General features: G+C 37.3%; 1 protein-coding gene across 1 annotated transcript in view; it reads left to right on the plus strand.

Annotated features, from left to right (window-relative positions):
- LOC124157488 (ATP-binding cassette sub-family G member 4-like) overlaps positions 1–26,464 on the plus strand; it is a 73,211-nt gene extending 46,747 nt beyond the window's left edge. Inside the window, exons 2-12 of the mRNA XM_046532225.1 lie at positions 3,295–3,412; positions 5,191–5,380; positions 7,744–7,889; positions 10,396–10,634; positions 11,015–11,239; positions 11,725–11,912; positions 14,841–15,009; positions 15,476–15,576; positions 16,202–16,357; positions 21,980–22,123; positions 25,589–26,464. Of these exons, the coding sequence (XP_046388181.1) occupies positions 3,295–3,412; positions 5,191–5,380; positions 7,744–7,889; positions 10,396–10,634; positions 11,015–11,239; positions 11,725–11,912; positions 14,841–15,009; positions 15,476–15,576; positions 16,202–16,357; positions 21,980–22,123; positions 25,589–25,789 (1,877 nt within the window). The 3' untranslated portion in view covers positions 25,790–26,464. The remainder of the gene's footprint in view (positions 1–3,294; positions 3,413–5,190; positions 5,381–7,743; positions 7,890–10,395; positions 10,635–11,014; positions 11,240–11,724; positions 11,913–14,840; positions 15,010–15,475; positions 15,577–16,201; positions 16,358–21,979; positions 22,124–25,588) is intronic.
- Positions 26,465–26,879: the final 415 nt, after the last annotated feature.

The following is a 26,879-nucleotide window of genomic DNA, read 5'->3' on the forward strand; positions in this document are numbered from 1 at the left end:
GCGCGTAAAAGACAGTTCCAAAACAAATGATGACGTAGGTATATAAATCGCATGGATTTGTTCACAAAGAATTACAAACGTATGGAAAGCCGTTATACATGAATCTTCTCAGTACACAACAGTTACAATACGAATGATGACGCCCGGAAATCCTGTCATCTCGTTCAAAGGGAGTTCCAAATGAATTTTCTCCGTACACAGCAGTTACAATACGAATGATGACGTCTGGAAATCCTGCCGAATCGTTCCAACGTAGTTCCAAATGAGCAGAAAGCAGTTCCAAACGAACACACTCTGTACAAAGGAGTTCCAAAGGGGATCACAAATGAGTTACAAACGTCTTCATATTTCTAATTTTTGGTACAAATGAGTGAAAATGAGTTTCACAGCAGTTCCAATGCAGATTTTGGTGTTCCAAAGCAGTTTCAAAAGGCTTCCAAAGCAGTTGCAAAGCAAAAATTTTTCCCTGAGCTGCCACCACCGAGGTAAGGAAATGTTTGAACGTTCTGTTGTATCATGAAGAATTTGTGATTAGCTCAGAGCCGGGTAGGGCCTCGGGGCAAAGAACTAGTGGGGATGGTACGCGGGCCCCATCTGGGCCCGGCTATTTTACCCCTCCTCCCCCACCCCTAACTTCTCTCCCGGAGGATGCATCACCACCACCCGACTCATAATTATGATTTCATAATGTACCTATAATAAATTTAAAAACTAGAATATCATCATGAATTCTTTTGGGCACATATTTTATAGGGTGAAATAATATTTGAAGCTTTCCCAGCAAATTAGGTATGTGGGTAAAATTCTCTTGGGATTACCACCCAGTTAAAAACTCAATATCTGCCGACGTTTCGAACTCCGACTTGGGGTGACATCATAAGTTTAAGAACCTCTTGTAAATCAGTAAACTACATCCACACATTACTAAAATATTTCTGGCGATTAATACCAAGAGATGCCTTCTAGTAGCATCGACGTTTTGAAAAATAACAGATAATGAAGTCAGTGTGAATCTAGATAGAGCAGGGAGAACACATTTTGATGATGAAAATGGATATACATTCTGAAACGTCGGGCCAACAAGAGAGCATCACCCAATGTAAAAATCTCAATAAGCATATTGTTACACTTGATTCTGCAGGGTAATTTAAAATCATTAACGTCCACATTTTTTTTTCATCTCATCCAAAGGCATCCTATGCAAGGCTTTCCACAACCTCATTCCTCAAAGTCCACATTTTCATGCCATACAATTGTACCTTACAATACACCCTTACCAGACACTATTTTTCACCAACTTAACCACAAAAATCCCTGAAATGTGGTGAGACGTAACTTAAACGACGCGACCTCCAAAGGCTTGTGCTGGCTTGTGATTGGGCCTTCTTTAGGAGGATAAGGCACCACCCGCGAAAGAAAATAGTCCCAGACTGAATACAGTTTTATCGATGAGATACAATTTTGTAGGTGCATATGATTTTGACAGTCCTCTTGTATCTTTTTTCTTCATTAAAGGAAATAAGAAACAAAACTTTTTTAGTAACTTCCTAATCGCGATTTCTTGTATCCACTTACATCTTGATGGTCCACCTTCGTATTCAGATACGTAAAATTCCTGTGCCGTCTGGGATGGTACTCAACATTAAGCTCTTCCCAATTTTTACCTCACAACCTTACCCAAATTTCCCTTCAAATCATTTTCTGTGACTAAATATCTAATTTACCTTCATGCTATTCCCATCTGTACATTTTCAATAAATTTCCCTTCATTACAGATATTCTTTTTCCATAAATACCTTATCTCTTCCATTTTCTTTGGATTGAGCAACATTCCTGTTTCCCCAATTTGTTCATCTAATGCATCCACAGCATCCAATAATGCCTGAAAGCCTTACCAACTAATTATAGCATTCCATTTATATTGATTTTCAGCACATCTTTTCCTCAGAGGCTTATGTGACATTATAAGTTTACTGTTTATGGAAACTTTCAAAGCAATACCATAGCGCAATTTGCAGAAGGCCCTAATTTTGTTAATTTTTCATCAAACTCTACCACAGCAGCCAATAACAATGCATGGCAACTACCACAATTTTAGAAAGTGCAAACAAAATAATGAAAAAAATGGACACTTACATAAGAAATCCACAGGAAATCAGTCCAAAGTTAGTTTCAGATAGACCTCTGAACTCTGCTGAAGAAAGCTCAGTTGCCTTACGTCTTCTATGCCATCCCAAATGCATGACAATTTCCAATAGCTATATGGACCTGCAATTAGACAGGCAATAGAATAGAACTAAGCCCAGAGGGAAGGAGGGTATCTTAGATATAATGTTTATGTTCAAAATAACTTCACATTTTAGCTGCTGGATTTATTCTTGGTATGGCATTTGGAGGACATGACCAACGAACGTGGTCATTTGCACCATAAGAGGGGTAGAGATTAAAGGGTGGAGAGAAACCCAGCATCGAAATTAGCCTGCTTATAAAAAAAGGTACCAATGGGACGACAGTTTATCATTCTATCCACTGGATGGGGTGCTGAACCTTAGGTATCTGTGATAAAACACACAAGCGGTGATTGGGTAGTCTCTGAATGTCTGTGACTGCCTAGGTTTGAACCCAGACCAACTCGGCAAGAAGACAACACACCAGCTATCCCACCAACCTGATCCTGTTTTTACTCTTACAATACAACAACAATGTATTAAATCCTGTCACATTATGGCCTTTGATGAACAATAATTAAAGTCAAAGCAAGGCTATTGAAATTTGGTTCTCTTCCAAAAGTCCACTGCAGCTTTACGACAACCTTATACATACATATATAATAATTACTTGATTTAAGAGGATTTTCCTCAAAACATCTGGGAGTGGATATCACACAAACAAGCTCTGCTTCCACAAAAAAAGAATACATAGCATCACAAATGTAACATGCATCAATTAACATAACATTGCAACTGCATTACAATACATATAATGGTATTTCAAAAATGGTATTTCAAATTTCACCTACTTTGGTTGCAACCTAATGGAATAATCTTGCCCCTTTCATTCTTTCTCTTCCTTCTTATTACAACCTAGTTATTTTGATTAGGGGATACATAATACATACATAATTTTGCAACAACTATTCATCAACCTTAATTGCTATTCCGTGTCAGAGTGAATAACTACATTACTTGGCCACCAGTAATTTTCAGAATTAGGAGGTAAATGATTGTGAGGCCACATTATAATGCTTTTTTTTACATTAAATAGAGTCTCTAAAATTATTGTCTCTATTTCCAGAACAGAGGACGATTCTAAAAGGAGTGAGTGGATGCTTCAAGCCAGGCAGACTCACAGCCATTATTGGTCCATCAGGCTCCGGAAAGACAACTCTAATGAACATTCTGTCTGGATTCAGGTATGCATCACAATGGTTAATCCTATTCACTTTTTTAAAGAAGAGCAAAAACCACGTGCAAATGAGAGAATTCAGGTGTTCAGAAAGTTTTCAACAATCTATTCCCAGGTTGAAAATTTGAAGTTAAAATGGGAGTGTATTGAGATAATGCGTCCAATAGCTATTTATCAACTATTTGGAATGCATTCTCGCCTTCCAATATTAAAAAAAAAAAATTGATAGCTACTTTTGTCCAGTATGGCTAAATAAGAATGTTTTTAATTATTTTCACTCTTTTCTGGCCTCCTGAATTGAATATAAATACTTAAATAATGATAGAGATTTATTTTTGGATTTGATACCCTTCACTGAGATCAGTCTCTAAGACAAGTACAAATAAAGCAGATACACTGTTAAAAATTGCATAACTTGCAGCTAATTAAATCATTATATTCTTTAGCTAAATTTAATAATAATATTTGCGACCAAATATTTTTTTATTTCAGTAAAATGTATCCATTCTACTGAATGGAATCAGCAAAGAAAAGGTGAACACTTTAGGAGTAATAAGGATGCCATACCCACAAATACTAACCATTAGTGCAATCAAATGTTTTATGTTGTAATTAACCTATTGAGTTCAGGTTTTTGTAAAATAGCTTTACAGCATAAAAGTAATAATGAAGGCTAACACACAATTAATTAATCTGGGGCATGCATTTATCCTTTGAAACTTCCAATCAAGCCAAAGTCCACACATTAGAATTAGGATTTAAAGATGTCACCCAATCGAAGGATAGTATGATGCATAATAAATAAGTAAAATTTGTTGCAACCACAAATTTTTAATAATACATATAGTAGCACTAAAAAGATCTTGCCCATCAAGGCATCATTAGGTTAAACCTGTAGTTGAAATAATGCTTAAGATGCACACATTAGGATTATTTCACTAATTCCAAGTTGTGATTCATCAATTTACTAGTTTTATTTGTACTCTAGTCATTTCTTAGAACAAGAGTTAGAAATTTTACGTACATACTGTATATGTCTGAATATAGTCCCCACTTTTTTTCCAAAAATGCCTGTGTTAAAAGTAAAGTAGGGGACTACATTCGAACACATTTTTTTAACTTTTCCCGAAACTTAAGCCTCAAAATTAGGGGGGGGGACTATATTCAGAGCAGGACTATATTCGGAGAAATACGGTATTTGCAATTTCACCATTATTGGACCATTTATTAATGTATGTAGCATAATTATAAGTACCTAGAGAAAATTATAAGGTAAGATTTCTTACACATACAGGCAGAGTTAGCCTTCAGACATAATTTTTAGCTGGTGTGGCAGCACTGGACATTAAAATCCAGTAAATTAACTGATTCTCTAAACAGAGCTAAAAGATCTCATGCATTCATGGATGCAGAAAACCCTGCCTCATCTTATAATTACAGCTAAAGATTTAACTAATCTTTGAGCAGAGCTCATGTAAAATCAATAAAAGTAAACTACTAATAGAAAATTGATTGCACTTTTAATAAACTAAGTCTTCTCAATCACAAGTTTTAATATAGTCAAAAGCCTGCTTCAGAAATCTTGATAAGGAATAGTTACTGAAAAAATGCCATCCATGACATCATTGATGCATAGACGTCAGCAGAACACTAAACTCTCACTATAATTCATAGAGATGGAATTAATAATGGCCATTTATGCAATGTAAACAAGAGAAACTTATGATCAAGCTTGGGACGTATTTGGTACAAGTTATTTCTGACAATGCTAAACATCTTCTCTAGAACTCGTGGTGTGAAAGGAAGCATCACAGTAGGAGGGGAGGAGTGTGTGCCTCATGACTTCAGACATCACTCCAGCTACATAGAACAGGAAGTTGCTATGATGGCTGAGTTGACAGCACGTGAAACTATGACAGAAGCCAGCCAACTTAAGATGCCCAGGCATGTAACAAAGGAACAAAGGGAAAAGACGGTGAGAAGGAGGATCATCCATGAGCATGAATTATGATGATAGTTGATTAAATTTTCCTATCAATTTCTGCTAATCCCGGTATTTACTAACCCCACCCTAACCATCCTTCCATGGGTGATGTACTGTCATTTCCAAAAGTCTCTGAGCTTCTATCTTCTACTCACCGCTCTAATGAATTGGACTATTTTCTGGTAAAAACTCACGAGGGTTGGTACACAATGCACACAAATTTTGGCCCTTGCGAAAAGAGGTAGGCATCACCGAGAGTCAATGAGAAATGCTTGTGACATGGCAAGCATAACTGGAGTCAAAGATTATAACAAGGAGCTCCAATGGAAGGATATGGAGCCGAGGAACTTCATGTCCACACTTGCAGGTCATAAAATATGAAAATACTGCCAGTTTCAATGTCATAAAAAGTGTTTCAGTGTTAAAACTTGCGTAATGAATGTCGCAAGAAACATCTTCTATGCTAGTCAGTAAATTTAAAACATCAGGCAGTTACAATAATGATATACAGTTGAGGACCTCAAATCCAGAAAGCTTGGGACCGAAGGGCTTCTGGATTTCTGGTATTTCTGGATTTCTGGTCTTCATAGCATACTTAGTAAATTAATTAATTTATACATGTGCTCAGGCTCTTGTACTTGATATTTGATATCCTTATGTGTCCCTGACAAGGTTCTTAGCATATGTCCATAGTATGTGCTAACTTCCTACTCATCCCAGAACAAGGCTTGGAGAGTGGTGCCATGAGGTGGCAAGTCAAAACACTACGCAGAGTAATTTTCAAATGTTCTGGATTTCGGGTTTTCTGGATTTGAGGTCCTCCACTGTATGTCTAAATTATTTTGATTCATAGAATATGATGATAGCAGGAGTACGCATGCATTTTTAGAGAAACTATCAGATGAAAAAAATCTGAAAAATTAGAGGGAGAACAAAATCATCAATGCTTACACACTCACCAAAGAATTAAAAAATGTACAAATAATTTGGCATTCACAAGGACGTGAACCCATATCACAATATGTATTAATCAATGATTTTCACCCTGCCTGCGGCATCAGTCATCTGGTCCACAGCACCCATTATCCATGTTCCAAGAAAGGTTTCCTTAACTTGAAATCTTAAGAGGAAGCAAGATCCATTGTCTGGATCATGAGCTCAAAGGATAAAACTCCAATCGGAGCGAGCATGGGCACGAGGTTCCTCAGGTCCAAATCCTTCCGCTTGGGCTCCATGTTATGCTGTATCATTCCAGGTATTTCAGCCCTCCCGCAAGCCTTCCTAATCAGCTCTCATTGAGGCATGCCTCTTCCAGCAAGGGTCAAAGTTCTAGCGCATCGTGAGTCAACTCTCCGGAGGTTTTACCAGAAATTCGTCTTATTCATTTAGTTGCCGAGTGGAGAATAGATGCACACAGACTTTTGAAAATGATAGGGCAAATACAATTTTTTTGTCATTTATTGCAACACTGTTTTGTGTCCAATGTCCATTCATTATCACAATTGTAGTTGTAGAAATTATGCATAGGTGCTTAGCACAATGCATTTTCATGCAAAAAATGTTAAATATTGAATTTCTACATCCCATATGTGGGTGGTGCGGAAAAATTGGTAATAGGTACCTGATGTAAATAAAAAGTAAACTATATTAATTTATTTAATGCTAAATGTAAGCCCCTTTTTGATGACTATATCAGATGTGTGACGCCCAATTTGCTATACATATTTAGTCCATTGATTCTAAATATTAATCACATGGAAGAGCAATGTCCCCCGGGATGTTTCTATCTGTATGTCTCTAGAGGTAGGGAATTTTTGTTTCACTAGTCTCATATCTCAATAGTCTCTCATATAAGCATACTCAGATGTTCCCCATTAAACATATTCACAATCTGAGAGGAGAAATACAATTTTGAAATTTATGGGACCCCATGCCAATGCTTCACAGCTGCCATTGGCTGTTGGTCAAAATTTGAGGTAACCTCACTGAGAAGAAATTTATTTACTGATATTCATTTACCAGTGAAGTATGCTGTCAGTGGTAACAAGCTTTCACTTGCTTCAATGTGGGCGCTTTAATCTCTTCCCATTAGAGAAAATAAAATAATTAAGGCCTCAAAATTTATGGACTGCATAATGAAGCTCGTGGAAGTAAATCAAGTTGATATGAGGTGGTAGGCATTGAGAGGAAGAGGAAACAGTAGCAGGGCTACATATTTGCTGTTAATGTTAAAGAATTTTTCCCTCAGAAACATTTTACATCTAAACTATAGGGCATTTTTATGACATGTTAAACTGAGACCCCTCATAAAGAGATTCCTTCTCATAATATATAATTCCATATTTTACTTGAAGGTTACTCAAATATCGGATCTACTTGGACTTGGAGGATGTATGGGAACGAAGGTGTGCAAGTTGTCTGGGGGAGAGAGGAAAAGGTTGTCCATTGCAGTGGAATTGGTTACCAACCCACCAATAATGTTCTTTGATGAACCAACCAGGTAATGTCATTTAATTTTATCTTCAATTTTCACAAATTTTAAGTAGTAATCTCAAGAAAGTCTTGCTTTTGGAACACCATTACCAAAATGCTTTCTCACAATGCTTGCATTTTGAACACCATTGCCAAAATCCTTCAGCCAGAGCTTCAAACAGAGCTTATTCATCTGTGACTGTAGTCACAGATGAATAAGCTCTGTTTACAATCGAGGAGTGTTCAAGAACTGACGGGAAATAAATTTTGAAATTATAAATTTTCGGCTCACACTACCATGCTTGTCCATGAAAAAAGCTTCAGTTTTTCAACTGTATACTCTGGCACATGAGAAAACCGTTTAAACCATAAAAAAACTTCTCAAAATTTGGTGAATAAAGCCCAAAATTTATTTTTTAACCCTTTTGCAGACTTAAATATCAAGATACCTTTCTTAGAAACACACCAAATTTTATCCGCAAATATTTTCCTCTCAAAAATGGACTATGTGAGACATTTCCCAGGGGGACCATTACTCAAAGATGGCTTATTGGGGGTCATCTTATATGCCCAGTTGTCATATATGTCAGAATAAATAATGAGCTCTAAGTAAACAAAAATGGTGGGGAGGCATCATACTGATGAATGGTGCCAGAAATTTGGCTAAGAAGTGGTTTGGAGCATGTGGTCACCAAGAAGGCATATTACGAGCACTGAAATCTGCAGAAAGTTTTGAGACACAATTTTAAAATCCCATCCAATGGCTCCTTTTTCGCATGCAATCATTATTTATGCCCACAACTCGGAATAGATTGGTTTGCTTTTGAAGAAAAAGTTCAATGGGCACATATTGTCGGTACAAACTTCAGAAACCATTAGCTACACCAGCCTTATGATCAGCTCCATTGGCATATATTACACAGCACGACAGCTACAATACCGCTTGCAGTGTCTTGTCATAGGGTGATACACCCTTACTTTTTGAGCATAAAAGAGGCTTGGTTGTAATTGCAACAACTCAGCATCACATTATGCAATGCTAGAGATACTTTTGCCTCAAACCCTCTTTATCATCACAATGCTTGCATTTAGAACACCATTGCAAAAATCCTTAAACTAGAGCTTATATATCTGTGACTACATTTGAGGAGTGTTCAAGAACTGACGGGAAATAAATTTTGAAATTTTAAATTTTCGGCTCACACCTCAATGCTTGTCCATGAAATTTTGGCCAACAACGATACTGTAACATGCATCAGCCTCCATATTGATCAGACATAGCTCTGTGTAACTTTATGCTATCTCCAAAAATAAAGAGAACCTTAATGGGTCATCATTTTACCAGCATAGGTAAATAAGTCCTATAAAGTGTAATTTGATCAGAAAGTAATTTTTTGACATTTTTCTTAGCATGTATGTACATATTTTTCAGCCAGTTAATATTTTCCTGTTTCTCCGCACAATTGCGAACCTAAGTTGTTAAGGAGAAAATTCTCCGAAAATTTAATATGATCCGCACCTCAATTTGAAAATAATCAAATTCTGTATGAATGATTCATATTATTTTTAATGATTTCACATTTAAAAGGATACTCCTAATAAAATTTTTTCCTTCTCAATTACTTTGCTTTGTTTGGAGAAAACATTTATTTGATATATATTTATTCATATGAAAATGGTTTCATTAATTTGCAATCCATTCAATCAACCAGGTTTCAGCTTTTGAAAAGTGAATATCTGACCAGTGGTTGTTTCCCCATTGATCATATGTCAATTAAAACTGAGGATCTTATGTTAACCCAACATACATCATGATCTGTTAACACTCTATATTTATCAGCATAATATTACAGGAAAAGTTATTCACATCCACCATTGAAAAATGTAGAGAAGAGAATTACAGTGCAACCTCGATATAACGACACCCCACGGTGCACTAATAAACACTCGTTATAGCGAATTATCGCTTTACCGGAGGTGGAGCAAATAATAGCCAATATACCTGTTGCGAACAGATATACAGGAACAGGAGTGGTGCGGCGACAGATAAACATCTATCTGATAAACGTAAGCATAAATCCAGGCGAAAGGCGATGTTTATTTGCATCACTAAATTTCCTTACTCAAATAACGACTAACTATTCAAACAATTTATAAGCGCCGCACTGAATAAAAATCATGCAAAGCATTGTTTCGTCAATCATTATATTTATCGAACGACAGTTTACCACATAAATTTGAGACTGAGCACTCCATTAACTTCATTCCTAACAGATCGCTAGCAATTACAGAGGTTAAGGAGTCTTGATGAAAGTCTTCCGGCGGTGAAACCCTCGCTATGGCGAGAGCCAACGCCATAGTGTCTCGTAAAAACGAATTTTTTGACATGCTTATTATAGGGTCAATTGGCGGTGCATCGGCTATCCCTCGTAATAGCGGGGGTGTCGCTATAGCCCGTACTCGCTTTAACGAGGTTCCACTGTATAGAATATTAATCTTTACATCATGTATTTCTAAAATTCATTCATTTACAGTAATCTGGATAGTGTGGCTTCCCAAACCATTTTAAGCCATTTGCGATGCCTTGCAGATAGTGGAAGAGTGGTCATATGTGTGGTGCATCAGCCCTCATCCAAGCACTTCACAATGTTTGATGATCTGTTTGTGCTCTCCCATGGAGAAGCTATCTACTATGGAGGTGTTTCTGAACTGGTTCCATTCCTCAAATCCTACGGATTCAGCTGCCCTGATTATTACAACCCAAGTGATTTTGGTAAATAGAACGCTATTCTAATTCTTTGCTTTCTTTCAGACTTAGTTTGGATAGTTGAGGGTAGATTTCACCACAGACTAAGCCAAAACACGTGAATTTCATGCAATTCAATTAATAAGTGAACTCAATGATGGATTACGTTTTTTATCCATGATATACAATATATATGTAATGGGTTTTTCATAATATTTCAATTAACCACTATTGAACATCTCTAACATAAAGGTACTTTCACCTCATTTCCTATATGTTATCAGTATAATAATGTGAATATATAATAAAACTAACCTCTTCAATTTGGTAAGACTAAACTGAAATAGGTCAATGACGAGTGAAATATTTCATTTTACATTATCCATTAAAATCAAATTTACTTTCAGTGATTGAAGTGGCATGTGGTGAGCACGGAACCAGCACAAAAGAGTTGGTACAAGCTGTCAAGAAGAAGGTGGAGGATGAGACAGAGAAGTCTTCAAAATCAGTACCCACCACAAAGTCATCAATTGCTGTGATAGGAAATAACACCAATAAAGAGCATTACATGAAGGAAGTAGAGGAGGAGAGAGAAGAGGCAACAGAATCACTTCTCACCTCAAAGCCAAATGGTAAGATTCTTTTCCAATTTTTCTTTTGGATGATTCATACCTTTCTAATGAAATGGAATGAGATGAAATGATATTGTCCTCATGAAGTTCCAGTCACATAACTATACAACAGATGAAAGAGCCTCCTTCAGGTATATCCAAAGAAAAATGGCTGAGGAAATTTATTCTATACGGTTTACTTTTTTCTTTTTCTAATACATTTATTTGATACATAAGAATAGCAGATTTATTTTTAGAATACTATCTCTATGGACACGGGTGTAGCGAGCCCCGCCATGGACTTTTTCAATTCTCCCATAATTTAATTAAAAACATGCTCGCAGAGGAGAAAGTACTGGAGTACCCACATGTTATACTAATGATCACCTACAAGTATTACAATGCCATAGCAAAAAAAATGCCAGTGATAATGAGTAATGAGCCACAGTTAGTTTCCATTACTACAGTGTAAAAATTCATTTTTTTCATTAATAATTCTCTTTCAGATTCAACAGCAGTGACAATATCTGAGAATGGATTCAGTTTAAAGCCTCCAAAATATTCATTTGAGAATGGTATAAATATTCAGTCCCATAGCAGCGAGGGAAGTCTAAGACTCTCTCGACCACCTACAATGATAACTCAAATGAAGGTATTGCTGTGGCGGTCATCAATTTGCACATATAGAAATCTGGTGAGTGTAAAAAATTATCAAACCAGCATTATATTTAGTCTGTATAAAGGGGGGTGCCAATCACAAAATGACAAAAAATGTGGATACTTAACAGATACTGCTTTAATGCACCTTCACCAATACAAGTTACATTACAACATCAGCCGGAAGCCTTCTGACTGCATATGCACAGGGTTGCCAACTCACACACACCACACTCATGCTAGCTGACCAAATAGATTGGCTACCACATCTTTCCCTTCATAGATCAAGTCATTGAGGGTCTTTGACGTTCCCACCGCTCCTGGTGACTCCCCATTCCACCCCAAAGAGTGAGCTCCTGAGTATCAAGAGGGCATGGAGTGAACCTGGGGGGGAGTGTGAGGAAGCATCATCTCCTATCATAACTAGTGTATTATTACTGCATTTATTTTTGTTACTTACAACATCATTTTCAGGTAACAAGAGGGGATCTTGAAGAGAGAGATTTTTCGAGAAGTTATGTCTTCAGTTGCTTTTATTATATCTTACGAAATTACCCATTTTGTTCCTTACTAGGTAAGACCTGGGACAATAATGAACTTCAATAACAATAACTGGCTCCCAATGCTCCGTTTAGTTGCCTTGGCCCATACATTGTCCCCCTTACAATAGCTCTTCACCTTTGGGTAATAAAGGCTGAGTATGTGAAGTTGGCTACTAGCATTGATTTCAACAGCCAGCATGCATACTTTGAGTGGACCAATTTTGTATGTGAGTTTCAAAATTTTCTCACAGCCACCATGCGAGATGAGGAGGAGGAAAAAGTGAAAATTGCTCTCATGCTAAATATCTTGGGGGCAAAAGCTCTAGTATTGTTTGATACGTTTTCTATTGCTGTTGCAAAAAGAAAGTCCTACTCGGCTGTGGAAAAAAACTTTTGAGAACTATGTAATGCCAAAAATTAACAAAACAATTGAGCGCTTCATTTTCAATCAGAAGGTCCAAGAAGAAGGTAAAAATGTTGAGCTTTTCTTCGCCGACTGTAGAAGGCTGATAAAGAACTGCAGTTTTGCAAGATCTGAGACACAGGAGGACTCCTTGCTACGAGATAGGATTGTCTTTGGGGTGAGAGAGTGCAGCGGCAGTGCAGCAAGCCTTGGGGTGACTGGAGGACCTGAGTCTGGAAAAGGCCGCAGCCCATTGCAGAGCCGTGGAGCAGAGTCAACGCCAGGCCAAGCAAATGAGAGAATTGACAGCTTGTGCTAAAGATAATGTCCAGATTGACGTGGTGCAGAAGAAGAGACATGGACCTCGGAATCGAGGTGATATGGAAACTAATTGCAATAAAACTGAGAGTGGCAGAAGAGGGGCTGAAAGTAAAAAATTTCAGAGGAACAGATGTCAGACAACACATGACCTGCATGAGTGCTCAGCTTATGGAAGAAAGTGCGCTAAGTGTGGCATCCTGAACCACTTTGCAATATAGTGCCAAGAGAAAAGCATGTGTACCGTCGAAGTGATTGACAGTGACTCGGATACGTCTTCATTGTCGTGGTAAGCAGTCAATTTGTGTGTTGATGCCATTGGTGGAAATCAGAGTACCCAACACAATGAGAGGGTGGAGGAAATTACCATTTCAGTGGGACCTAGAGTGCTAAAACTTGATACAGAATCAGAAGTGAAATATGTGGGACATCTTTTTTCAGAGGCAGGTATGCAAACTGATCCTGAGAGGGTTAAAGCATTGGTAAGCTTGGAGTGCCCAAAAAATAAGATGGAATTGCAGGGGGTTCTGGACATGCTTTATTATGTACGTAGTTTTGTTCCTAATATTGCACCGTGGTGGGAATTGCTGAGGACTGAATCAGATTGGGAATAGCTTCATTCTCATAGTGAGGCATTCAAAAAATTAAAAAGAAGTGTATCATCTGCCCTAGTACTGGCATCACTAGGCTACCATGCTCCCCCTATTTGAAATTAGCGACCACCAATGCTTTTCGCAAATATGTAAAACCATAATGCAATGCAATATACCAATGCAAACAAACCCTGGCCACAGAGTAGGGATATACAGAGAGGACAAAACGGCTGAAGGCGGTAATCAGCTCATTGCGCATTTCGCCATGTTCTAAATAAGGAAACGTGGCTTGAGTTGCTATTCGGTTGCTATCGCTGCTATCATTCGCGCTTGGCGTGGAGTGTTGTCGCACAATTTTTTTTATTCCTCCACTCTTCAATGCTTTCACGTAGTGTGCTAGTGTTTTAAAGAAATGTGGAAAATGAAGGAAGTGTAAAATAAGACGAGAAGAAAAGGTTTTGCTTGGTGTTCAGCCATTAACTGCAAAAACAATGTAGGCATGACGGAAGCAAAGTTGAGTTTCTTCAGTTTCCCTAAAGACCCTGTGAGGTAAGTAATTTCATATTTTTTCTGAGTTACATTGCTAATCGAAGAAACTAAACTTATATTCGAGTATTATTTTGCATGCGAAATGAAATTGTCGAAAATATTAAATAAGAACTTGAGGTGTTGGCGCAGGCCCAAGGAATGGGTGATTCGCTGTCGTTGGTCGGATTTAGAAAACAAGACGGTCAGTTATTTACATAATAAATGCGGGATTTGTGCGTGCGATTTGGCGTTCCGTGCGATTTTTCATTACAGAGAAACCTATGGTACAGCCACCTAATGTCCCCTCTGTATATATCTACTCTGTGCCCTGGCCATTAAACATAATAGCATTAAAAGAGCCTTTGTTTTCTTTTCAAGACCAACAATGGCATTGCTGTCCTTAATAAGACAAGAAAGGTCAACATCAGAGCAGAAGGGTGAAACCTCTGAATGATATGAATTAATTAATTGCAGGATTATAACCCTGACCACATGTAGCTACACTATCATTTTCAGTACATATTATTCCTGCTGTAAGGCAAATTTGGTACCTACCACTAATAGATATTTATTTTTTACAGTACCTAACACAGCTGACATTATTCGGGAACTTATTCATTGGTCTTCTTCTCGGAGGAATTTTCTATGACATTGGTGGAGATGCTGCAAAGGCTCCCAGCAATGCAGGATGCCTCTTCTTTTTTCTTCTTTTCCTATTTTTTGCCAATGCAATGCCAACTGTCCAGACATGTGAGTAAACCATCAAACAGCTTCTGGAAAGAATAAGATAAAATAAGCTGGTACAAGCATTAGAATTTTGGCAGATTAATGTTGAATATCAGAAGGGAATGAAGAGACTTTAAGGAACTTTGATATTCTATTCTCTCCATAGGAATTGACTAATAGTGTTATTTTCTTCCTAAGAATCAATGTTGATGACAGTGAATAATTTTTAAATGACAACATATAACTTCCTTGCAAAGGCATAGAGGAAAATTCTTTTGTCATCCAGTGGTTAATCAATGCTGCATACTTTAATGCAGGAATGTGAATTAATTTCAATGGAAACTTTTGTTCGTGCTAAGATACTTTATTACTCAAATACAAATTTTCATGAATGAAATATCAGTTTAAAACCAGGTATACATTTTCCATTGAGAGAAAAAGTGAATTTATGAATGAATGCATCTCTTTGTTTCATTCCATGCTGAGGCAGATCCTGTTGAATTGCCTGTAGTAATTCGTCAATACCGCAATGGTTGGTTTTCTCTAAGGTCCTACTTCATAGCAAAGTGTCTGGCTGATGTCCCGATGCAAGTGAGTATAAAAATATTCAATCAAATACAAGAACACATTTCATTTACTCAAAAAAGGCAATGTTCACACTGTGTTCAGGAGAAAAATTATCCATATTTACACATTAAATCAAGACATATAGTTTCCTGATACAAGATCCTTAAACGTTCAGCTTGAGTGAATTTAATAATTCCGAAAATCTTCAATATTTCAGAAGGAGATGAAAATATGAATCATTGGAAAAAATTTAATTTTTTAATCACAGTAATTCTAAAAAATTGTGCAAATCTAATTCTCCTTGTGGAATACTATGCACCAATTCCATGAATAAGTTAGCATAACAATAGATTCTACTCTAATTAACTTTTCAGACATTTTAAGAAGTTTTACAAAAGGTGAACTTCAGCCAGTTCATTTTTTAAATTGTAATTGTAACTTATTACCAACTTATTTTAAAAAGTGACTACTACTACTTATATAATTCTTATGCCTTTAAACCATATCTGGAGGTATTTTTGCTACTTCCACGAAATTTGCCATCCTCTTACATACCCCTACCCCCTCGAACTTGATAATGACCTGTTCAATGATCCTTCGTCAGATGGAATCCTAACATTGTGTATCTCTTCATATCTTCCCTGCACAGGTTATCACCCCTACTGTATTCCTGTTGGTCTCCTACTATTTGACCGGTCAGCCCACGGAATGTTTCCGGGTTGCCATGATGTGGACGATCTGTGTTTCCTACACCATTTTAGCCCAAGGTATTGGACTAGTCTTTGGAGCTGCCTTCCCAGTCGATGTAAGTATTTAATCACTTGCTTTACTGAGAAAGATGATCAGTAAAGAGGATGCCTTACTGCATCTTGATCGGTCATATTTTTTTAATTTTGGGAGACATTAATATGTCTCCCAAAATTACAAAATAATTTTTTTTTTTTTTTTTTTTTAAGATATAATAATAATATTTATTGCAGAGATTAGAAATTTTACAAAAACTTATAACATTAATCAAAGATGAAATGTCATTTACAAGAAAATACAATGTGAAAAAAAAGTCTAGGTCCCGCTAAGCCTTTCAAGGCTTGTCTAAAACTTGATTAGTACTTAGTTTACTTATTAGTACTTAGAATACTTGAAAAGTAATTACTTGATTAAAACTTACGCTATCATCGTAACATTTTCAGAGAATTTCAATTGGATATTTTTTAGCATTTGCCTGTTGGCCAAATACAAAAAACTTACAATCGAAAATACTAAGCAAAAATTTCCTATTATTACAATAATACAGGCAAATGTTGTAAATCATCTACTTTATCGTAACCTAAATTAAAATATGTTTGGCTAAGTTTGAAATGAGTAATTACTCATTATTAATTAATGGTTAATGTGTCACCACAAAATGCCGGTCGACCTGGAGATAATTTTAAATGATAGATGATCTATAAATCTCAACTTGACTTGATAGTAAAAGTAAATCTTTATTGACTCCATTTCGAAAGCCCTAAAGGAACCATTAACTGTGGCAGGATCAAAGTTTTTATTCGGCTGAGACTTGGGTTCGGGAGATGGGTTAGTAAAATGGGTACCCGGTACTCCGGTTCCCATTTCTGAGCGTCCAGCTTCCAAACCAAGTTACTCCCGCGGATCATTCTCCACCGCAAAATTGCCCCGAGTACATGTGGGTTCCTTAAGCACGATTTCGTACGAGTTATGCCAACCAATTTCATAAAAATCATTATTCTCTACGCAAAATGAAGTTACAACAACATAAAACGAACGCCAATCTCGTCGCTTTGTGGATTGATTCACAAATAACTGATTTAGGGAAATAATAAGTATCACAATAATCTCATTTCCATTATTTTTACTGCATTTTCTAATTGTTAACTACAACGATTTGCCTGAAAAATAGAACATAAAGTAATTACCTTGGAGGGAGGTAATGAACTTACACTTATCGGAAATTTATGGTGAAGAGGCGACAGTCAGCTCTGGTCGTTTGTGCCATGAGGGGAAAATGGAGGGATCCGGTGTCGGCATTAGCCTTCTCTTAAAGGCCGTTTCATACGATGAATGATCATTCGAATTAAATTCATTCGCGTGATCGTTTCAAACGCCTGCTTTACACGGTGAATGATTTCGGCGAATTTACTGCGCAGAAACAATGCGCACTGGTACGACTATCGATACTGCATATCGATTCTAACGACACTTTTGACCGTTTCCGACCACATGCAGTTGTAATCAAATTAATCAAATATCCCTCATAAAGCCGTAAAACTCGCCATTTGGAACCATTAATCTTAAAAATTTTCTGGAAGAGGGCCCCCGCAACTCCCACTTACCCTGGCGGGTATGCAATACCCCAAAACCCCAAAGTATTAGTTGCTCCTAAAACCCCCCCTAGCCTTAATTTTTGGCTGCTCCCATGAACAGCTCTAAGTATTATACAACAATATGTACTTATACATTTAGCCGCGATTGCAATTTCAAACTACAACTCATATATTAGTCTCCATTGGACAATTTACAGTAGGGCTATTTTTCATTGATTTAAAAAGGTGGTTTAACCGATACGCTTTCAACGAGTTTGGATTTTAGGGGGTACGCCGCACCGGCCCAACTACAGCACTGTAACCTGCGCAATGACGTGCCGCACGTACCTTTAGGGATTGGACGGGGGAAACACAAGACCTTATCCCCCAAACATTTCGGGGAATTTGAACCCTCACAACTCGCCACGGCCTTGTATCACTGGGTGACCGCAAGGAAGACTTGCTGCGTCCCACAGATGACCCCAGGTGGCTCGGCTATCCGGGAGAAACTTTAGAGAAACATAAGAGACTGATATGAAGACGCTCTTTTCTAGGTTAATGGGCTCTAGAAACTTCAGCATTCTTCCTACAGGTGAAGGAGTTACGAAATAAAATATCCATCGATGAGATAAATAAAATAAATTTTCTCAATCCGGGAAAAACACGACTACCGCGGTCACTCGAGTATCAACTCGAGAAAAGCTAAATAAAATTTGATCGCAAGCAAACAAAGTTACCCGTTTTTATGAACATAAAAATAATTGGCTGAGCAACGTATCACAGGTTTTTAAAGGGTGGTCGAAACCTGGGCCGATGAAATAAAAAAATAAGTGAAACGTTACCATGTTGAATAATTACATTTTCGATAATTATGCATTGGGCATCACATAGGTTAGCCTACCCCAAAAAAACCGTTTTCATCACGTCATTGATGCAGATCTTGCCAAGCTGAATCCTGGCAACAATTATAAAAGTAAAGGAATTAATATTTAATGAAATAGGAGTAGGTACGAATACTCGGGTATTGATAAAAAGTATTTTAAGAAACATGGATCTTAAGTTTTTATCTTGCTTATAAACACTTTAAATACCTGCCGAAATAGTTATTTCAGTGAAGTAGAAGCAGGAAAAAATGACAGGATAAACAATTATCTTGCGTCCCAAGCCAATTCGGCTTTATCGTATATTTTGGACGTCATGCCGTCATTAAACCGAATTAAAATGACCAACACCGCAAATAGTAAGAATTTAACTTTAAAACGTTATGACTGAAAATAGAACGACAAAGTGGAGTTTTATCTCGAAAATTTTAAATTTCACAGAAGAATGTTCATGAATAAATTTATTTATGTACCCCAATATTTAGGTCCAAATTGAAATACTTTAAATATGATTCGGATATGATGTTCACATCAGAAAAAAATCTAACTACCTACACCATGGGGCGTTCTGGCCAGGTCGGCTGGTCGGCAATCGCCGAGGGTCCCGAGCTTAGGGGGCCCCAATATCGCTCGCGCCTATCGTGAAGCGAATATGATAGGTGTAATAAAAAAACACTCAGACTTGAACCAAATATTGTTGGCAATTATAAAATTCAACCTTTTCATTGGTTGCTTTATTTGCAACATACTCAGGGTAAAAATGTCATTTAAAAAAATTATTTGAATTAATTATCATAATATTTAAAATAAAGTTGTATGAAGATAAAAGATAAGCTTATGCTTTTTTGAAAGGGTTATTTGTAAAGGTCATTTTAGAGTTTTTTTTTTTAGATTTCCGTGTAGTTTCAAGGATCAAAGTCAAAAAATAGGCATTAGAACCAGAATACATTATTAAATTTTATAAGCTGTGAAATTCGCACTATTCATATATATTTCAACTACTAAATTGCTATTATTTATTAACTATTATCTAGTTTTTAGAGCCAGAACATCGTCAAATATATTTCCGGGCATGCAACTTCCTAATCATTTTCCGGGGGAGTACCACCGCATCCTCCGGTAAGGAGAGCCCCATCATGAGCCCCAACCGAGGGCCCCCAATCACCCCAGACCACCTCTGCCTACACCTATCCCTTCCCCAGACATTTTATCTTCGTGTACTGTACACTTCATACTTTACAGCTCGGAGTACTTGGGAGCATAAAAATTAGAATTTTGTGTTTGGTAACAACTGCCATTTCGAGGTATATTTTTCAATAGCATCATACTTCTCAGAAGTGAATATCAAGCGGATGCATAACAAAAATTCTCTCACATTTAAACACATTTCCTTTACAATAACAGTGAAGTCTGGCTTTCAAAGAAGAACGGAAACAATATTTTGAGTGGAAATATTTTCTGAATAGCCGCATCTGAAAGAATCGTAAAATATTCCCGTATCCATTTGACGGTGGGAGTTCTTGATAAGTGAGATAAAGAGCAACGTTAAGTCCGAGTCATGAAATTCCGAAAAATGCCGTATAATAAATCAATTTACGCAAGAACGGAAGCTTTGTCGCACTTCTGAGGAATATAAAGAAAAAAGAACAGTTATCGATTTCTGAAAATAAAATAACGACGATAAACATGTCCTACAAAATTTATTTCCCCGAATGAATACACACCGGTGTAACTCAAAAACTATCGTGGTCATTATTCGGTAGGATATGAAGCTTGCGTTGAGTAATTATGTCTTCACTCCGCAATACAGTAGGTAATTTAGCGTAAAAGCGTAAATGAATTTAAAAATAATTGAAAATAAAAGTTCAAAATGCCTTATTCTCAAATTGAAAATATCTAGAATAGGATCCTCATAATACAAGCTCCCTGCCAAAACCTGACGTAATCGCGCGTGGAAAACAGTGTGAATATAGAAAATAACTCAATACTTAAAGCCACCGATAGCGTTTACTGCGTAGTACTACATAGCAGTTTGGCCTCTATTGAGGTTACTAATAGCAAAGTAAGATTCCTTGCTCGCTGGAGGGGCAGCCGTGAACAAGAAGCGGCGATATGCAGAAGGAATTAGTAGGCGCCCATACTGCGGTTATGAGGCTCGACGAAAGGTGCGACAGCCAAAGAAGGTACTCTAATGCGGTGAGATACTAGTGAAACAGCAGAAGTACAGGAATTCTAACCATGCGGTAGTAGCCATCTCTCGTTTGCATGAAGGCGACGCGAAGGCTGCATTAGTGCGTAAGGTGGGTAAGGTAGTTAAGGCGCGATCGAAGTACCTGACCCAATGGCTTCAACGTGGAGGGAAATCAGCGTAATTCTTCCGAGGAGCAGCGGTTCAAGACTAACTCTTCGAAAATTAAGAGAAAATGAGACGGAATTCTGAGTAAATTCATCATAAATTAAAAGTATTTTTTCCAGCTGGTGCCTTGATGGTGGGCTCCCACATAAGGCTAGTCCGACGGGGCACGGTGAAAATAATCTATTAACCAATTGAGCCTTTCTGATGGTTCAAAAATAAAATATTTTTCCATACATCAATTCATCGTCACAATACATGGACTCCAAACGATTGAAAAAATCACAGAAAAGGAAAATCGTACCAAAGAATCAAACCACGTTTAAAAAAATGAGCGGGAGCCTGACGGTGACGTTACCTTGCTTTCTGTCACATTTTCCTCAATGCAAATTTATAGCCATTAATGACAAATATAATTACTGATTAATTCCCGAAGAGTTTTAATATCAAATCTAGCGACATTCGCTATTAAGTAGCAGGTTAAATACACAGCAGCAAAATTTAATACGCAAAATCTCCCTGAGGATATACTATTTCCTCCACTCGTGCCCAAGGGAGTGCAAATAATTACATTGACACCTAATCTCGGGCCCTTAAATGACTGCCGTGTCGGCGTAATTCAACATGGTGTTGCGACGTTGATTATTACTCATCCGAGCTGATGTGAACTGTATTCGTGAGCTCAACTGGTCACTTGTAATGAGTTACATAACTGGGATGCTCAGACAGCTTTAGAATTGAAGCCTTGGGAGTAATTACGAGTGCCTAAATGCGAAACAGGCAGTGGTGCGTCGTGTGGACACAATAAGCGTAATTGCGTGGATTAATTAACGATTGATGATTTAATACGTCCTTTCGTCTTTGAATTACAGTTCGCCGTGTTTCTGGTTCCATTGACTACGACTCCTATGCTGCTCTTCTCCGGGTTCTTCGTGCATCTGGGTGACCTCTCAGCTTACGTATCGGCTTTTTCCTACGTCAGCCATACCCGATACATGTACGAAGGAATGATGCAGGTTGGTAATGCGTAAGCTCTTCACAGTAGAAATAATCTACAGTATAAATACACTTTCTAATATGGTACACAATTTTCCAAAAGAAAACGGTTCCGGTTTGATTTGACAGACGTCAATGAAAATGATATATATATATTGGATAAATGAAGCATAATCAGAGTGAAATTTTACGGTATTAAGGTACAGATATAGTGTTTAGTTGGGTATTGGTTCAAGAAATGACGTGCATGTCAACCACTTGGTTAAAGCAGCAAGTTCAGTATAGTAAAATTTGCAATGCAAAGCCAACATTGGCAGTATTTACGATTATTCAAAATTGAAATTTCCTCTTTCTTTGGTTACACTAGCTCCATATAATTTTTTCGGGAATTTTCATTCTTTTACATCACATTAGGCCAATTATGAACTCACTTTAAATAATGAGGAACTTGCATGGGTCGTAGATTGCTCTAAAAACTATTTGAAATAAGTCAAATGGATACATTAGCTCGCAAAAATACCTTCAGTTTCTCCATTCAACATCAAAAGAAATAAAAAAATTGCATTTAAAATCGAGAAAAATTTCTCTGAGCCGACCACTGCGCGAAGACACCCGAGCGTTGCCGAGGCCAGGCGTGACGTCATAGGTGCCTAAACAACCGTAGGGAGTAGGGAAATACGCTGAGCGCATGGTGTAAAATTTGTTTTGAGGGAGTATTTAGCCGCTCATCGTCACTTTATTTTGTTCTGTTATTCTTGGGCAAGTTTTCCTATTGCTATTGTGCCTAGATTATTACTTGGGATATAAATTATGCGGCATCGGGATGATGAAGTACAAGCGTTTCACTTCGTGTGTTTTGGTTATCAGAAAAATGGATGATAACGTTGCCACTCGTTCGAATAGTACACCTGAAATTCATCTACATCTACATAATTCCCCGCAAGCCGCCTAAAAGGCGTGTGGCATGGGGTGTTAGAACACCAGACTTTTTTTAGGACACCAAAAATTGATGCCACGACCCACATGGAATTTGTTAAGACAAATTATTGCTATACGTCGGCGGCAAATCGAGATGTAAAAGAAACTTGTAATACTGGAGGATAACGATCGTAAGCTGTGTTGATGACATTAGAGTAAGCTGTGCCGTTGAATTTGGCAACGCCGAATTAGCGGAGAAGGTAGTCCTATCCGACCTACGGTACGAATTCACAGCAAAACAGTCTGCACACAATCCACATGGGAGATCGCGAATCGGTTCCGCTGCCAACACGCACACAAGCAACAACCTATTTCAATAATATAGGTAAATCCATAAACAATATACTAGCATATACCATAAAAATATACTGGGAAATAGGCAAATACTTTTATCAAAAACTGAAAGTCACTGTCACATTCTTATATTCATCACGGACCACTTACAATAACAGAACTCGTTATGATGAAAACAACTATTTATTCACTGATTTAAACCCTTAAATTAGCCCACACAAGTGACACAGGTGACTTTTCTCACTACTATTCGTTGAAATAATGGAATAACAAACTTCACACACAGTTTTTATTTCAATAGCGTGATCGTGAAATTTCATATCTACGGTGAACAACGGAGATTAGCACGCCACTGACAATTTTTACACTACTGTTAGACATTTATCGATAGCGTAATAGCAATTATTACAATTCAATCACGATGGAACACTGATAAGTCTTGGCCGATATTTTTCAACCTTGTCAAACTTTGTGCATTACAACCACTGGCACTGTGATTATTAGCGGTAGCTTAACGGGAGATGTCACGTTGAAAATAACACTATTTTGGCACAAAAATGTTCCTAGATGCCTCCAATCAGCGAGCAAAAGTTGCATTGACTGGAATTCACCCCATAATACAAGCAAAGACAGTCCTAAGTGACGAATTCTCCGGTACCTACGAATAAACGGATAAAGTTATTGTATATAAAAGCTAAGCGGACATTAGTAAACATCAAAATCGTTCTAATTACATACTTAAATGAATGATATGCCGTCGATAACATCAACTTACAAGTAACGTACATCCCCCTTCCAACGGCCGTGGCTCAGACTCCTACAACAATGTTATTTAGGTATTATAAAATTTTTGGTTTAACTGCTCCAGTTTTATATTTTATGCCCTTACTCAGATATTAATACAGATATTATAAATAATGCAAAATATGAGGGCTTCCAAGCCTCTATCGTCGCATATTTATCTTTAAATAAAAAATAATCAACACGTCTAACAAACGAAGCACTCACAACTGCTGGCAACTATTACAAACAACCACAACAATAGCTTCGCGTGATGTTTAGGCACCTTTGACGTCATCGAGGCTTCGTCGGCAGTGGCTTGGGGGGTGAGGGTGTTTTTCCCGCGCTTTAAAATTCGTAATGTTTATCATTGAATATCTCGCGAAGGAAAACTCAGATATACATGCGGTTTTCTTTGTTGTGTTCAGAAAATAATTTTCTGTCCGCCTGTGAAATAAAAAAAATTCATGCAAGTTCCCCATTATTCTTGAAAAAGGTAAAGGAAAATTATGATGAGTGTTCAGTAGTTAACGGGAATTTTTAAATTTCGCGGGTTTTGAGAGACCGATTGTCAATTTTTTAATTATATTAGTATGCTGTTAGTATCAAATATTTCCCTGAAGTGTGAAAAAAATTTTCAGCTGTATTCACTGCGTACTTTGTCTGTGGCAGCCGCTAAGGTTAGACGCATTTTTATGAGCTCGGCGATTTTCGTTTGTTAAAATGAATGGATCAAAGTATGATTGTAAAGCAAAGAATGATCAGCATATAAAGTGTAAGAAATTACGTGAAATGAACTGTTCTCGGGATTCTCACTGGGTTAATTCTTTCATAGCGGCCTATGAAAGAATTAACCCGGTGGCTCTTTTAATCCCGAGAACAGTTTACCCACACAATTCGCCGGGAAAGTATCAAGTTATATTTCAAGTACGTGAACTGACAACAAAGTCCTATGGTTAATCTGCTATGGGTAAAACAAACATTTACGAGTGTTTTAAGCGTTTCCATCAATGCCGTGGTGACGTTGAAGATGACGAACGCCCCAGCACATCAATAACGGATGAAAACGTGGAAAAAGTGAAATAAACAGATATGAACATCTAATTTAATGAATATTTAATGGAGAGCATTTTGAAGACGACAACATTCACGTGAACGATTAAATAAATATTTAAAAAAAACTAAAATTCTCCTTATTTTCTGAACACACATCGTATACAATTTAAATTTAGTTCGATATTACCTTCAAAACAGTTTTAATACCCCTTTATTAGGGTGCCAACAAAGGTTATACTTTCACCCTTAGCGACATGCGATTTTAACTCTAGCCACGAAATTTGATGCATTTAAGTGGTGAATGAAACGCAAGGAAAATATTTAGTAGTAAATGTTGGTCCACTACACTTTTTTTTCATTTTTATCTCCCGGAACAGGCGGTTTATGGATTCAACAGATCAACATTAATGTGCACCGAGCCCTACTGCCACTTCAGACATCCGGAGAAATTACTCAAAGATATGAGCATCGGCGATTTGAGCTATTGGTCTGATCTGGGAGCCATCATTGCCTTCGTGGTTCTCGTCAAGGCGGCACTCTACCTCATAATTCGGTGGAAAGTGTCCATGAAGCAATGAATTACGCAATTATTCCATAACTGAATGTATTATAACTAAACTGGGCAACATGGGTTCAGCTCCGAGTACTACGGAGGTACCAGCGCAGGGTGTAAAGGCCTTGTCCACAATTGTCTTTCATATTGTTAAGAATTGATACGCATCAATCATTCTTGGCAAAAAATATATGTAACTACTCAATATAGCAAAAAATTTTGAGATGGATAATCAGAAATTTGTGAACAAAATATCATGGCATTAAAAGTTCGCATATCCGTCTGTTAACGGCTGTGCATTTAGTTTTGTACACAGGGTTTCCTCTACGAGAAAGAATATCAATGTGCGGCTAAAAATATTCATTCCCACACTTTCTATTCACATCATTCATCGCAATTTCCTTCCGAGTTCTCCTGGCATTGGTGCAAAACAGGATCCAACTTACACGCCCAGTACTTTTAGTCTTCTTTACAGGGTAAAGGAATTGGGATAACTGCAAAAAGCTCTGAAATATCGAGGTTAAATGTTCTGCTCCTCCGAATGGATTGGATTAATTTCCTTTCAGTGAATGTATGTGTGTACATGTGTGCGTGTTAACCCACGTGGTGACTGAACATTCCTATTTTTAAATGATTATTATGCAAAAAATATTTTATACGTCTTTTTATACATGTAAATAAATGTTATATCAACGATGAACCTGTATTCATTTATTTTCATAGTTTCCTTCCCATTAATCTATGTATTAGAAGTACGTATGTTAAGATAGTCGTATAGTATTTTAATACCTATATTAAGAGAATCATATTCTAATGCACTGACGCCGGCGTAATGACTTGCAGATCTGGCTCATTGACTGCAAATCCCGATTTTGAACGCCAGATGAAGTGTTTTAGGGATGAGGTATGGTTTTCATAATAAGTGATCGGTTCGAGTTGAATCTACGAGTTGTACATTACCGGAGTCATCAATCACATGAGAAGTTTTAAGAAGAATAATAACACGTTTCGCTTTTTCGTTCTAAGAAAACTAGCATTGATGTTGAAATTCCCTGACTTCTATATGCCTTTTGGTATTAGCCTCCAGACTAAACTACGCAATAATTCTTCACTAG

This window comes from Ischnura elegans, chromosome 4 (assembly GCF_921293095.1).
Source record: "Ischnura elegans chromosome 4, ioIscEleg1.1, whole genome shotgun sequence".
NCBI classification, from domain to species: domain Eukaryota; kingdom Metazoa; phylum Arthropoda; class Insecta; order Odonata; family Coenagrionidae; genus Ischnura; species Ischnura elegans.